At 39.2% G+C, this 15,618-nt stretch overlaps 1 protein-coding gene across 1 annotated transcript in view; it reads left to right on the top strand.

Moving 5' to 3' along the window:
- The window catches only part of LOC136423911 (protein argonaute-2-like), a 30,844-nt gene extending 16,461 nt beyond the window's left edge, over nucleotides 1-14,383 (top strand). The window contains exons 13-22 of the mRNA XM_066412303.1: nucleotides 935-1,066; nucleotides 2,815-2,948; nucleotides 4,039-4,223; nucleotides 4,812-4,971; nucleotides 5,973-6,063; nucleotides 8,145-8,339; nucleotides 8,523-8,657; nucleotides 9,174-9,275; nucleotides 9,799-9,998; nucleotides 10,692-14,383. Coding sequence (XP_066268400.1) covers nucleotides 935-1,066; nucleotides 2,815-2,948; nucleotides 4,039-4,223; nucleotides 4,812-4,971; nucleotides 5,973-6,063; nucleotides 8,145-8,339; nucleotides 8,523-8,657; nucleotides 9,174-9,275; nucleotides 9,799-9,998; nucleotides 10,692-10,800 — 1,443 coding nt within the window. The 3' untranslated portion in view covers nucleotides 10,801-14,383. The remainder of the gene's footprint in view (nucleotides 1-934; nucleotides 1,067-2,814; nucleotides 2,949-4,038; nucleotides 4,224-4,811; nucleotides 4,972-5,972; nucleotides 6,064-8,144; nucleotides 8,340-8,522; nucleotides 8,658-9,173; nucleotides 9,276-9,798; nucleotides 9,999-10,691) is intronic.
- The last annotated feature ends 1,235 nt before the right edge of the window (nucleotides 14,384-15,618 follow it).

Genomic DNA, 15,618 nt, shown 5'->3' with positions numbered 1-15,618 from the left:
TGGTGAAGAGGTCACTGAAAACTGCTAAAATAAAATCACTTTTCAAAACATTTCAAAATTGACAACATTCGGAGATTACAGAGACTGAATATTTAACATGCCCAAATTTTACCAAGTTACAAAATGTTGGAAACAACAAGAAAGATAAATGCAGTTTAAATTCATTTATTGTTGCCTTGGCTTTATTTCCAAAATTAGGTTTTGCACTGTGTTTCAAGTTTGCAATTAAAACACATTCTATAGTACAGTTAAAACAGATATTTGCAGTGTCATAAATTCGCATTTCGAAGGTCACCCCGTAAACCACGAATCTTAAACTGCCACAAATATTTCAAGATTAATCGTAGACATGATAACCTCGAGAAAGATGAATAAAGTTCTGATCTTTCTTTTATCGACCTCTTTTTTCTATTTCTTTCGCTACAGTTTTAGGCGGTTTTAAATTACATAGGTGGATCAATTCTGTAGTACAGGAATAATACTTGGCAAACGATAATTTGTGATGTCATCAGTTTGTTCGTGAAGAGGTCACTGAAAACTGCTAAACTAAAATCACTGAAAACATTTCAAAATTTACAATTTGCCGAGATTGAAAGTCGGAAGATTCAACATGCTCAAATTTTACCAAAAGGAAAGGAAAGGAAAGTGATTTCGAACCAGTTTACCTCAAATGAACTCAATGAACAGATGAGCTAATCATCCACTGGTCATGCCGGAGATGACAGACGCTATATACAGTATTTACAGGTTCATTGTACCAGGGAAATTCCCAGGGCTTCTAGTTCCAGAGGCAAGATCGCTAACCACTGGACTACGCACGCTACCACTAAGTAGTAACCAGGTTACAAATGTGGAAAACAACAAGAAAGATGAATGCAGTTTAATTTGATATTTTTGTTATTATTAATCTCTTAATTTGTCCATAATGTTACAGATGCAGCGCGCCAACTTCAACGCGGACCCCTACGTCCGAGACTTCGGAATCAGCATCTCTAACGACATGGCGGAAGTCGAGGGGCGCGTGCTCGACCCTCCCATGCTTCAGTATGGAGGACGGGTAAACAATGTAAAGCATATTTAGGCCAGATCCGTTCAGCTGGGTGTATAACAGACTCTACAAGGCAAAGTGGACTCGCTTTTTCTTTTTTTTGCTGAATAAAAATTAAAAGTCACAGCTTTGCATGGCCTAAATTATTTGATGCCTGCATTTCTTAAGACAAGAATTCCAAATGCTATACTACAAAGTATCAGCTTTTTCTGAATCATTCTTAGAATGGGGAGGGGGTTGGGATCCTATACATGTAGTTAGTACTTAAACAGACAACCTACCATCTTTCTATACACTAATATCAAGCGGGTATTTCACTAGAGTGTGCCAAATCGCGAGAGGAAATTGTGCCAACTTTGTGAATTTGTGCCGATTTTCTTTTACTGTAGCACTGGCGTGCAACGCATTTGAGTATGAAACCCAGATCAGCCAAACAAAATGGCTGCTCCCGAAATGTCGCATTCTCAGTTTCGATACAAGCTAACTTTGTTGGAAATCGTAACTTGTTGCCACTGAATTGAAACTTGCAGTGATAAAAGGATGTTCTCTGTTTTACTTCAATTTTCCAAATTGAAAATTATTTTTGAATTGCACCGATTTGTACGACAAGTGCAATTTGACAGTCAGGTGAGATACCCGCTTTACTATTGAGATGGTAAATAAGATATTTTTGTGTGTACTGTAGTAGCTTAGTGTCCTTTCGACGTTTGGTCACTTTTCTGTGATCAGATTGTTTTTCCGGGTTGTCCCAAACCACCTGAGTTGTGTCTGTTATACCGCCAGTTGAATTGATCTCGCCGAAGGTTAAGATAATGTGTGAATTAGTTTGGTTTGAGAGTTTTAACTTGACTTACTTACTTGACTTATGTCGGGTGCCAGTCTCCTTCATCAGTTTTAACTTACTTAAAGACAAAGTTTGGTGTGATAGTTCTGAAGAAAGTTAGAAAGCTGTGATTCTCAAATGTTATTTTCTGTCTTACTAATAAACTAGAAATTAGAGGAAAAACTATTTGTAACTAATAATTATGTTCTGTATTGTAGAAATGTATTTTCATTTTATGAATAGCAGTCTTTTTGAAAATTACAGGAACATAAAAAATTGGAATATAGTGAAAGCCACAAATTTGGCCCCTGTACAATGTATTTGCTTTTTGTTGAATCGTACTAAAATAACATTTGGAATTGTTTCAGATTTGATGGGGGTAGATTTCGGCAGTTAGGGAGTAGCAAGCAAGAACAGGTTTCATTTTGCATAACAAATTTTCCCAAACTAGCTGGTTTGAAATTGAATTGACAGGGTAAAAAAAATGACTAAAAAAGCTGTCGAATTCCCACATTCCATATACATGTACCATATTGTATTTATCAAAGTGTCAAAATTTTCATGGAAGGATTTTTGTATTGAAACTGCTCAAATTTGTTGCCAAATAAAAACAGCATTTTTTTGTATAAAAGAAAGAAACTTTCAGTACACTGCTGCACAGTACTACATTGTATCTCCAAACCAAGAGATATCATCAGTTGTGTACATGTCACTGGCTTCAGGTATTATTTCAAAAGTCAGCATGCTACTGCTTGGTATACATTTGGTTGCTTTGATAATGCCGGTGACTATCAAAGCTTTCATCATTTACTTTCAAGACAATTGTTGTTGCTTAAGATACCGCATATTAAGTAATTCAGAACATTTGCTTATAAACGTCTTATTATGTAAGAAATCTGGACGAAAGGCTGAATGTTTGTTTGTTTGTTTGTTTGTTTGACAGACACGTGCCACCGTGGTGCCAAACCAAGGTGTGTGGGACATGAGAGGAAAGCAGTTCCACACGGGCATAGAGATCCGCGTCTGGGCCATGGCCTGCTTCGCACTGCAGAGGCAATGTAGCGAGCAGGCTCTCAGGTAGGGGGCGCTCGTATCTTTGTCTTTACCACCATGTACGAAGGTATTGTTTTCGATGTGTGTTTGTTTTATTTTGTTTTTGTATTGGCGTCTGGGCCATGGCCTGCTTCGCACTGCAGAGGCAATGTTGCGAGCAGGCTCTCAGGTAAGGGAGCGGCCGTCTCCGTGTTTTCATTGTGTTCGATATGTGTGTTTCGTTTTTGTTGTTTGTCTGCGTGTCTTTTCCATTTCCCACACCAGTGATTTAAAGTGGTCACAGTGGACAGGTGGTCTCCACAGATAGGTTCTTGTAATGCTTCGGTCAATGAGATATTAAATAAAGACTGGAGTTTGATTCTAGGTCAGCCCTAGCACGGACATGTTGTAAGGGAATTTACATTTGTTACATTTCTTTCATCTTAACGTCACTAATTCTAAGCTGTATTTCTTAAGTTGTTGTCTTTCTGTAACTTTACAAGTTGTTTGACTTCATTTTTAACCCATTTCAGGCATTTACGAATGAGTGATGTATGATATGTTTATTGTGCCAATGTTTGTGGAATTTGTATAATTTGTCAGGCATAAGCCTCAAGCATAAAACCTCTGCATGTAAAAGAACCCAACACACTGACCAAGAAAAGTAGGGGTGTGCTTAGCTAGATAAGTGAGCTGTAGAGTGAAGCTGCATTGCACTACTAGCTAGCAAAGCATCATGCTTCATCCTCAGTCTGAGGTCATGTACCTTATACAGGGGTGGTCGCCACTACAGGTTTAATTGTACAACATAGAAAGTCATACTTGTATACAAAAGCAAGGCTTTACCTAAACAGGGTTACAGAGGCGCTGCGCCCCCATGCCCTGGGGAGCAGATCCTCTCACATAAAATTCTGATTGACCAGGGGTGCTACCAGGCCATTTTAACTTAAAGTTCTCTAAAAGTTTTAGCAAAACTCATGACTGTTGCAGGGAGGAACCCCCCTCCACGCCATTCCTCGCAATGCTCCCCTGTGGTGTTTTGTTGCAGTGTGATAACACTAACCAACTTTGATTGGTAACAATGTATTCAAGGTATCTGTAGTATTTCTAACCTCAAATATCTTTTGTTTTCTAGAAACTTCACCCAACAGCTCCAGAGGATCTCCAACGACGCGGGCATGCCGATCGTGGGCCAGCCGTGCTTCTGTAAGTACGCCACGGGCGCCGACCAGGTGGAAAAGATGTTCCAGTATCTCAAGAACACCTTCCAGGGGCTGCAGCTCATCTTAGTGGTCCTGCCTGGCAAGACACCCGTCTATGGTAAGGAGCTTTCCCTTAGGTGGCAGGGCTTGAAATACAGGGTGCATGTGCACTTTTGTGCACTCAAAATTGGAGCTGTGCACCTAATTTTGCCTGTGGATGCACCAGTGCACCTAGATATTTTTGTAGGCTATTGTACACTAGTGAACAGAATATTCTTGAAATTTAAGTATCAGAAAAAGCAATGTAATCTTCGTTTTACTTTTTGATGTACTATTTGTTTAGATTTTGAAGTTAGCTATAGAAATTCACATTTAATTTCTTAGGGGCAGTAGGGTTTGTAAATATGTTTTGCTGACATTCTACTTTATTTCATGTACGTTGTTGTGCACCCAAAATTCTTTCTGTTCACCTGAATTTTGGGGTTAAGTGCACCTGTTCCAAAAAATGAATTTCAAGCCCTGCTACTGTATACCACATTGTTTCAGCTGCAAACTTTAAACACCCCAACACCTCCTTTTCCATCCTACTGCAAAATAAAGCTATCTCGAAAGTAAATTGATATTCAGTACCATTTTTTTTAAAAGTCTTTAGTATGACACAATGGATAAAGGACTAACTCGTGTCGTGTTGGACCACTTTCTGTAGCGGAGGTGAAGCGTGTGGGAGACACCATGTTGGGCGTGGCCACGCAGTGCGTACAGGTGAAGAACGTGATCAAGACGTCGCCGCAAACGCTGTCCAACCTGTGCCTGAAGATCAACGTCAAACTGGGCGGGGTCAACAACATCCTGGTCCCGCACATACGGTGAGTCAAACTACAGGTCAATTTTCATAGGTTAAAGTTCACAGGGCAGCATGTAAAGTAATGCTAATGCTGTCTGACCTACAGATCCAGGTTCATGGATCAACATTTCAAATAAAAAATATGTTTGCTGTCTGACCTACTGGTCAAGGTTCACAGATCAACATTTGATGTAAAAAGATGCTGTCTGACCTACAACTTAAAGTTCATAGATCAACATTTGTGCAGTAAAAAAGATGCTTGATTTCTGACATAGTTGCCATGGATTTAATAATGAGTAGACTGTCTTATTGCCGGTGCAATAGGTTTGTTTTGTTTGTTCCTCAAGATTATTCACAATTTGGTTTGGTTTAAATGATTTGGGCTTGAAGTACATACAATTTCAGAATTTTGTTGTTGATGAATTGTTGCTTATCAAAATTAAGTTTTTCCAATTGATAAGGAAGATGACAAGCTATATGACTGGTAAAATATTGTTGAAATATTATCTTGTTTAATAACGTATAATTATCATCAATCCATACCTATTCTTTCATATCCAAACAACATGTTGTTATGTAGATATGCAATACACACAAGAAAAAAATGCATAGATTTAAATGTGATTCTTTAATGCTCAGAAATAGAAAACAGAAATAAATAACACTCTAAAAAAACCAGAAAAACAAGTGAATTTTTGCCATTTTGTGCACATTAGAAACTGCTATACACTGGTGGCTACATTAGAGCCCATGCTTTCTTCACACTCAGTTTGACCAAACATTTTGGCAAAAATGCCCCTGCAGTTCCAGAAAAAGCTGGTATGGAGCGTAAACCTTTGTCACTTTTTCCCGTTTGCAAGAGCTATCTACCACAACAATTTGGTCGAGAACAGTCTTAAAAGATAAATTAAACAAGTGAACTTTGATGATTTTGAGCATTTTAGAGACAACATGTACTATAAGGCAGGTTAGGCATGCTGGGCGGTAGGGCTACATTGGAGCCTGTGCTTTCTTCACACTCAGTCCTGGAGTGTTCCGAGAGCCAGTCATCTTCCTGGGCGCCGACGTCACGCACCCCCCAGTAGGCGATGAAAAGAAGCCTTCCATCGCTGCGGTACGTCCGGCTCAGAGCAGACCATTACATTCTCCTGAAGGGGGTTCCAAGGAAACTTTCCTCTATCATCAGACAAGTTTGTGGCAATTCTTCTGTCCTGACACAACCTTGATCACTTCAAAAAAAATTTAGAAACTGAAATTATAACAATACTTTCCCATCAGGCTCGCCCTTGAGGCATCACCAAAAAAAACTTATAAGGCTCGCCCCTAATGTGGCGCCAAAAAATCTTATCAGGCTCGCCCCTAAGGCATCGCCAAAAAAATCTTATTAGTCTCGCCTCTGAGGTGTTGCCAAAAAAAGATGTGTTGAAAAGTTGGACCCCCATCAGGCAGCGTAATGGTCTCGCCCGTCACCAAGGCTTCCCTCTCGTAGGAGAGTCAGCCAGCTCTCATTGTCTTTGAAACTTGTTCCGTCTCTTACAGCCCGCGCGTATTCCTGGAGCCCGTCATTTTCATTGGAGCGGACGTGACGCACCCGCCAGCGGGAGACGGGAGAAAGCCGTCCATCGCAGCTGTATGTGGGGCCTCTCTGTTAGCTAGGCTAACCCCGTTTCCTTGCTGTGGTTGGTAGCATGTCCGTAGGATCTGTCCTCCTTCCTTTTGCTTGTGTCCGTTTCTTTTGCCTTTGTTGTATCATCCCTCCCTGTAGAAGTTGTGTTTTTTCGTTTTCTCTTGATCTTTGCATATATTGTGAAAAACACTTTCCACGTACATGTTTGTTCGTCATAGAAAAACACATTTTACCGTAAACCCGTACAGGGTTTTGTAACAAAATCAAGGGTAGCTCCTCAGTTTTCAAAAGTTTGCCCCAAATTGTTGAGGGGACAACGTCACGGTTGATATCCACTGCTCAAACACTTTGTCGTTCTACAAATCAAGACCATTCTACGAATCACTGCAACTGCTTCACAATTAATTCCAGCCAATTCCAGATCTTTTTCGCTAGATTACGAAGTACGCATTGAACATGTAGCGGAAACAATTTGACACACAGGTAACAGAAAGTTGACAATCTTTTCTGAAGCTATCTCAGAAAGATGCAATTTACTCTCAAGAAAAGAACTTCTTTGAAACTTTTGCCCAACCGATTTCTCTCGTCTAAGATCATGTTGCATATAACCTCAATGCCCTTGTTACATGTATGTATGATTGATAAAGTTTCTCTTGTTAATCAATTGTCTTAATTATGTCAATTATCGCTAAAGCTGCAATGTACCTACATACCAAAAAATCATCATGATCTGTCAACCACTTCTTGAGTTATCAAACATTTTGACAAAAACACCCCTGCAGTTCCACTAGGGGGCTCAAACTTATGTCACTGTTTCCTGCTTACAAGAGCAGTATCAACGACGTCGACAACAATTTGGTGACCGTACCATCTTCAGATCAAAAGATACAAAAACGGCAGTTTATCTAAAATCTCTACCCCATACATGTACTTATACTGCCTTGTTATGTAGTCTCACTGCCTATTCCAAAATACACACAATGCTTGCCTTTTGTCGTTCTTTCTGTGTCTCTTCTCTTCCCTTCTGCATGTGTGGTCTCATTTCGTCCCCTGGCTCCCTTCATGGAAGCATTTTGACAGAACCGCTTTTCTTTGCAGGCTGCCGCCATTTTGACCTGTACTACCCGAATGGCCATCGTCTGATTAATTAAAGGAGTTTTGCTTGTTAGTTTGTGACTAGTATATGTAGACATGTATGTATAATATGTATCATATTGATTGTAATTAAGAGAGAGGCTGGTAGTTCTTGTAGAAAAAGATGAATTTTGATTATGTTTTACTTTAATAATTGTGTATTTGATTGAGGTACATACATTGATTAAAAATGTGATCACGATAACAAAATATGCAACTATAACATTACAGAAGACAAAAAAATATGTTTGAGAATGTGTTAAAAATTCCCATGATTTTGATTACGTATACAGAATGTGACAACAGTTAATTTCAACCTTATTCAAAAGTTTGAGAACACCAAAATCTTGCATGTTTCAAGACAGCCTCTCTCGTTTGTTATGCCATTTGTTGAACAGAGCAGCGTACTGACGCGCCAAACCTTTCTTCGATAGGTTGTGGGTAGCATGGATGCCCACCCTAGTCGCTACGCGGCGACCGTACGTGTGCAGACCCACCGTCAGGAGATCATAGCGGACCTCGCGTCCATGGTCCGGGAGCTTCTGATCCAGTTCTACAAGTCGACACGCTTCAAGCCTACCAGGATCATCATGTACCGAGATGGGGTCAGCGAGGGGCAGTTTCAACAGGTAGGGTCAGAGTTCACAGGGTCAAAGTTCATAGGGTCATACCCATCATGGTACCCGACAGGTCGTTCGGCGTAATATAACCAGCTGCTACTGCCCCGCGAGTGGGGCTAATCATTATTATTACATTGAATGACAACTTGTAATAAGCCTGAATTTTAATGGCGACCTGTGTATTTCTCCCAGGTGTTGTGGCACGAGCTGCGGGCGATCCGAGAGGCCTGCGTGAAGCTAGAGGTCGGGTACGAGCCAGGCGTGACCTTCATCGTGGTGCAGAAGCGCCACCACACCCGACTTTTCTGCTCAGACAGGAAGGAACAGGTCAGGGGTCACTTCCCGTCTGGGTCAGGGGTCACTTCCTGTCTGGGTCAGGGGGGGGAGTCAGAAACCAATGTCATTTTGGATAGTGACGTAAAGTCTGCAGTCCGGTGTATGAGGGAGCTTTAGGCATGAACTTCAGGTATCAAACCTGTGCACTTAAAAGAACCCAGCACACTTATCAAGAAGAGTAGGAGTGGGCTTGGCTAGAAACCTGAGTTTTGCCAAAGCTGCATTGCACTACTAGCTGCTTGAAAAGGCATTGTGATTCTGGCAAATAGAAACAGATAGAGATATTATAGTGGTTTATATACTGTAAATTCTTGAACTTTTGCAGTGGTTTTACTGTCGAAGTGACTTCTCTACTGCAGATTCATGACATCACAAATATCGAATCGTTTCAACCACTGCAAAAAACTCTTTTTGAAGATTTTCCCAGCAAAATAAAACCACTGTAAAAGTAACTGAATTTATGATACAGTAAGCAGAGTGTACTAACATGACGTGTATTTGCAACAGATTGGGAAGAGCGGTAACATCCCAGCGGGCACTACGGTTGACGTTGGTATCACCCATCCCACGGAGTTTGACTTCTACTTATGCAGCCACGCCGGTATCCAGGTATGATTACACGCCGGGTCTATTGAAAATTATGCAAAAATTCATGTAAAATGGGGGTTTCGTGTTCGAGGAGGTGCCTTGATAACGTTAAAGGAGAAGTACTAGCAACCCCTCCCGGTAGAAATATATCCTGATACTGAAACAGCAAGGAAAATTGCTGACCTATGTGCCCCTAGGCACTACAAGGTGAATAACAAAGCAGGTTCTTTTTTTTATTGAATTTTCAGACAGCTGCCATGGGTAGCCCATTCAATTTTAACAAATTGATTTTCAATGGGGTCCACCAGACTACAAAACAGTCAAGTCATCAGTATAACAAAGAAAATGAACTTATGACAAAACTGTAACATAAGTAACAGAGGAGTGTTGAGACATAAGTAACACAAGTAACCGAAAGTATACACAACCAAAAACATATTTTACATGAAAACATATTAGAAAACAAATCGAAGTTGTTATCCGTTCTGCTTTACTTGAGAGGTCAGAGGTTCATTTACATGATCTTCTCCCCCGACACCCCCAGGGTACCAGTCGTCCCTCTCACTATCACGTTCTGTGGGATGACAACAACTTCATGGCGGACGACCTCCAGATGCTGACCTACCAGCTGTGTCACACCTACGTCCGCTGCACGCGCAGTGTCTCCATCCCCGCCCCCGCGTACTACGCACATCTGGTCGCCTTCCGCGCACGCTACCATCTCGTGGAGAAAGATCACGACAGGTTTGTGCAATACTGTTCGATTTCTTGTTCAGTTTTTAACTAAGATTTAGTAAGAAAGTGTTGTGTTGAAAGGAACTAGCATACATGTATTTGAATGAAGACATGTTTTAATCAAGACACATACCTATTACTGCCTCCTTGAAGAAGCTCTGTTACCTTAGTGAAAAAGGAGGTATTGCTTTCGGTCTGTTCGTTTGTCTTTATGTGTGTGCAAGTATGTTGCTGTTGGTTGGAAAATGGTTTAACAGGAGATTCGCTGGATGAAAACACTAGTTTTGCAGGAAGGTAGGAAAATGCCTAGACAGAATTAGCAAAGATATGTGTACTTCACATAAAACCAAAAAATTCACAAAATCTCTAGATATTTCACGGATGTGTGAGATCTTCTATTTCTTGTTTCAAGAAAACCTACATTTGAAAAAAAGTAAGAAATAGTTGTGTTCAAAGGTACTCTAGCATATTTCAATCCAGATAAATTTTAATCCAGACATAAACCTACCCCTACCTCCTTGCTGTTTCTGATTTAATTACTGACAAAAGCTAAGGGATGCTGTCCGAAACGTCTGTTTCGAAAATAAGTCGCTTGCAAAATTTTGGTCTTGTGTATAATCTTTTTACCTAAATGTGTAACCTTCATCAACATATGTTTCTGATTTGACGTAACAGATTTGTTTCATTGTTTTCTATATACAGCGGGGAGGGGTCATTCCGTTCCGGGGACAGCAGCGAACGGACGCACATGGACATGGCACGTGCGGTGCAGGTCCACCCCGACACCCTCCGCGTCATGTACTTCGCATGACGCGCCACAACGACTCACAGCAAATCCAGGTTGGACTCACCTTGGAGAGCGTAGAGAAGACAGAAGTGGGGCTGATGTATTTGGTCTTGTGTATGGACTCTAGCAAAGGTTATAATATATCCGAGAAAAGGCTGACTACGGAAATGGAATAAGTTTTGTCCTCTTGGCCAGTAAAACAGTATTGTTCTTTCAGAATCAGTGATTTTCGGTAAAAGTTTACACATTTTCCACGATACAAATAAGGAGGGAGGGAAACCCTCGGAAATAAAAGCTTATCCCAGTTACCTAATTTATTTGTGAAACATGAAATTGTCAGCAAAGGAATAGCACTCGAAATGTGCTTCTTTGGGGTGTTTCTTTAACAAAAGCCCTTAAGTTGGCTCCTTTTTAAGAAAAGCCCTTCAGTTGGCTACTGGGTTTGTGATAGAAACCAGTCACTTTCTACAATCTATCTACATTAAAGAATAGTCTATGCAAAATACAGCTCGAACCCCAAATGATTTCCTCCAAAACTTGCTACTCAAAGAACTGGACCAAAGTACACAAAACAGTAAAGTGTTAAATACGTTTAGGGCTTCTCATACAATGCAATTATAACATTAGACTTGCACTATGAGAATAATTGGGCTATATACATGTATTGTAATGCCTGCTGTAAGGCATGAGTACATCCAAGCAATAGATTTAAAAGATAGCTTCCAAACGTGTTGAAGAGGATTTAATGGTGGTTTGTTTGAAAAGTGCCCCTACGCTTTTAAAGGTTGCTTGTGCCGCGAAGGCGTACCTCACGATCGGTCTCTTCGAGAGACGGAAAGATTCGGAGCGGAGAAATGTGCAATAATCCAGACGTCAGCCGGTCAGTTTTTGCACGGTCCAGCCAAAACCTACGAAATACTGAAGCGTCCTTCCTAAAAAAGTGCATATCTTATAATTGAAGAAAACTCAACACTATCAAACATGACCAAAACTACTACTACTATTAAAATAAACGTTAAGCAGCTTTTGTAAATGCAATAAGGACAGTTTGTTAACACATTTATGCAGAGTAGAGTCTAACTATTAAGTATAACGTATGCACCCGTTGTAGTCACTAAAGCCAGTGCAGTAAAAATTTAAGGGGAATAATAGAATTAAGTATAACATTTTAACATTCCCTTGATCATCTGTGTCATCAAGTACTCCAAACAATAGTAAGAGTGGAACTGTATCAAAGGACTATTCCGTTGTTTAACCTTTAGCACTCTGAAGCAGCCGTTTGGCACCCAATTCCCTATTGGTTACAGAGTTAGGCAGCAGGGAGAAGGTTAAAGAGGGACCAGAAATGGTTTGGAAAAGGTTTACTTTTGAAAAACAAATTTGTTAAGAGATCAAATTGAAATTGGAAGATATATGGTAACAAATTAATTTCTCTTCTTTCAAAAAGAGCATTTTGATAAGGGTAATATAGCAGTTTGGAGGAAGAATAAGAATTTGTCCAAAAGAAAGAAGAAAAAAAAGAAAAACCTTTCCGTAGGATGGAGTAGTCTGTATCAACAACGAATATTAGTCCATTGCATTTTACAACAATATATAAACTTTTAGTCCATTTTCCAAATCAAGTGCAGACCAAAATTATACCAACTTGTTGCTCTCTAGAAAACGTCACTTGAATCTCCAGACAAAATTGTATCACTGGACCAAACGTTTGAATTGTGTGGTTTTTGCTCATCACAAATTGTGATGGAAGATGTTTTTTGTTATCCAGTGTCCAGGATATTAAGTGACTTCAAGTCCAGTTGTTTTTGATTTCGTTCCATCTCTAAAGCCGGCGTCACACGCCAAAAAAATAGCTTGCAGGACGACTTTGTGAGCTCTAAAGAATATTTTCGGCAGTCGTATGACCGATGTTCTCTCAATCGCTGCACAAATTTTATGGGTCGTCCGATGTTCACAAGACACGGTAGATTTTTTTTTGCTTGATTCTTTGGTGATTTTGAAAATCAGCAACCCTCTTGTGATAAACAAATTTGTCCAAAAGTTGTTGACGTTGTGACACCGGCTTTACCACTGTTTGGGTACTTGTGACACGCTACAGATGACAGAAGAAGAACCAGTCACTATGTCTTAAGAAACGGAGTACAGAAGATTGTAAATAAGAAAAGGCGGATGTCTTGTTTTAGCTCGGTGTTAAAGTGGTATTTTTCTACATTGGAGGCCGAACTGCCCACCTGAACACTTATCAAGCCAGCATCTAAATTATGTGACAAGTCTTCCTCTTGACTATGCTGTCTCTAAATGTGCCTAATAATGAAGTATGTTTGATATTTACGCTTCTCCTATTGAGTTCTGCTGTCGCCAGTAAAAGGTTGGATACGGAAATGGGCCCATAACAGTGAGAAGGTTAAAAATGAAGTTATTGTGGACGAGGTAAAATGTAAATTTTACCGTTTGCTGTAAGACAGAAACGTAATCATTTTGGCAATAAAGGGATGAAAGTTGTTTTGCCTTGGCTTTGATATATACATGTAACCTCTGATTGGCTATTAGATATTTGAAATAAAACACAAAGACCAATCAGAAAGCCTGAAAATGGTAACCGCCAAATATTCAATAGATTTTGCGCCTGTGAAGTCATTACCATTATTACTACAAATGCTTCTCAATTATTTCTTTGAAGACAAGATTAGTAAGAACTCGTTTCTGTTGCTTTAACTTCTCTAGAATCTAAAACAAGAGCGCTGGAGCAAACACAATTCATGTGGCCAAAACGTTGTAAAAGAAAAGAAGAACTCAATGAAAAAAGTTACATTTAGTTTATAAACTAGCTACTTCGCCATTGGCCCAAGAAATTAATTTTGTGTTGTTGTTTTTTTCTATCTAAATTTGCTGTAAGTAATTTCAGTGCTTCAGGTGGGTAGAGGTCTCCATATAAACAGACTAGCCCCTCGTACTACCAAATGTCTTTCAAGAGTTTTCGTTGTCATGTGTAAATAAGTATTCTAGTCGTGATATATTTGCTTTCTTTGTAGTAGCACCTTTGTGTGACATACCCTGTGTCTACCATCATAATGATAACTTGAGTAGAGCTGTGTGTGTATGGATGTAATGTATTGTGGTGATATTAATTGATTATGATGATATTTGCTTGCAGAGTAGTAACCGTACATACTTGAATAATCATGAAAAAAGCAAGGCTCTACCATGCTCTAACCAGACGTGCACAGAAAACTCTGACAAACAAAGTTCCAAACTTTCCTTGCATATCATATAACGTGACATGTACTGTTTATAGGTAAGAGCAATAGCATGATATAATGTATTAAAAACGTGTCATAACTTGACCAATGGATTAAGTAACTTTTCGAATAACCACCAGTTTTGCATTTTGCCAGTCTCGTGACATGTTTTTTGGGGTGCTGTGGTTGGTGGAATCAATGGGCAATGTAATGGGCTACGCTCTCGAGGTGTTGCCAAAAAGCATACTGTACTACTTCATAGCCTAACCATAGGTATTGTAAACAGCTTTTGGCAAGACTTTTTTTAACAATGTGGAATTGTCAAGATTTGTGTTTGTGTAGTAGCAAAAAGCAATTTTTAGAAACGATACACTCTCTACTGGGATTTCTTGTTTAATTTGTACAAGTTTGAACAAAATATTAAGTCTTTCTGGATGTGTTTGTCAGGTACATGCCATTGGATATTTTCCATGAGAGTTGAAATAAGTGCAGAAAGGTTTAAAAGTTCTCTTTACTATTAGAATTATTTTGAGAAAGATTGTCAGTCAGTGTAGATTGCTGTGTTTTTTTTGCACTTTGTTGTGTTTTTATTTACATTTTTGACCGTCTAAAGGACAGCGTAGGATTTTTAGTGCTTTCAGTATTGGAAAAAGAATTGTGTGAATTGCGTGCTCGATTAGAAGGCACTCTTGTTTTTCTACATTTTGTTCAGGATTTATGTCGTAATTTTCTTAGCGCAAGTAGTTTTGTAAAAAGAAGATGCTGTGAACTATGCTCTTGACTGTACACTCTTTTTATGTTAACGTTGTGGACGGGACACTTTAGAATTTCCGAAGTGCAGTGTTGTGAATTGTGCTCATATAAGTCTTTTTTACATACATACACTGTGCAAGTGCTAGTAAACTCTACAGTTGGAAGAAAGTGCTACAATTGAACATGATATAGTATCAATAACTTACAAATGCAATTTTTGTTGACATCATCAATATTGTATTTGCCAGTAGTCTTTCATATACCTTGATTTTTATAACGGATTTTAAAGTTAGAAATGTTTTTCAAGGTAGAAGATCCCAGAGAGGTTTGTGAGCTTTTGCATTATTACTGTAACTTTGTTTATTTAAGCCATGTGGTTAAAATATGGAGGGCACTCATAGAAAGATAGGAACTACTGTAAAGGGGTAAATGTTTGCCAAATTTAATTTCGCTTCGTTTTTGTTTTTATCTTGCAAAGAAAAACAATCTGATTTTGTCTAGGCCCTTTTGTTATGAAATTGATTTCTTAAAGGAAAGATTTGCAAATAAGTGCCAGTTGAAATACATTTGTACACGGACATTTTGCAAAAATGTATCTCATTTAAGATGTTGTTATATTGTGATAAAAATGCTATGCTCTGTTTGCTATGCATTATCCTCCAAATTTATATTCAAAACCTTGAGGGCTTTTCACTTTAGAAAATTCAGTCAACTTTTAGACAAACACTGGCCAAACAATAATATCGTTTAGAAATTTCCTGTTTTTTGTTTGTTTTCAATTGAAAATATTATTCTATATCACACCTTTAATTTAATCTTACCAAACCTACCTATGAAACATTTGGTGCAA

This window comes from Branchiostoma lanceolatum, chromosome 18 (assembly GCF_035083965.1).
Source record: "Branchiostoma lanceolatum isolate klBraLanc5 chromosome 18, klBraLanc5.hap2, whole genome shotgun sequence".
NCBI classification, from domain to species: Eukaryota; Metazoa; Chordata; class Leptocardii; order Amphioxiformes; family Branchiostomatidae; genus Branchiostoma; species Branchiostoma lanceolatum.
This window is presented reverse-complemented; position numbering and strand designations above follow the sequence as displayed.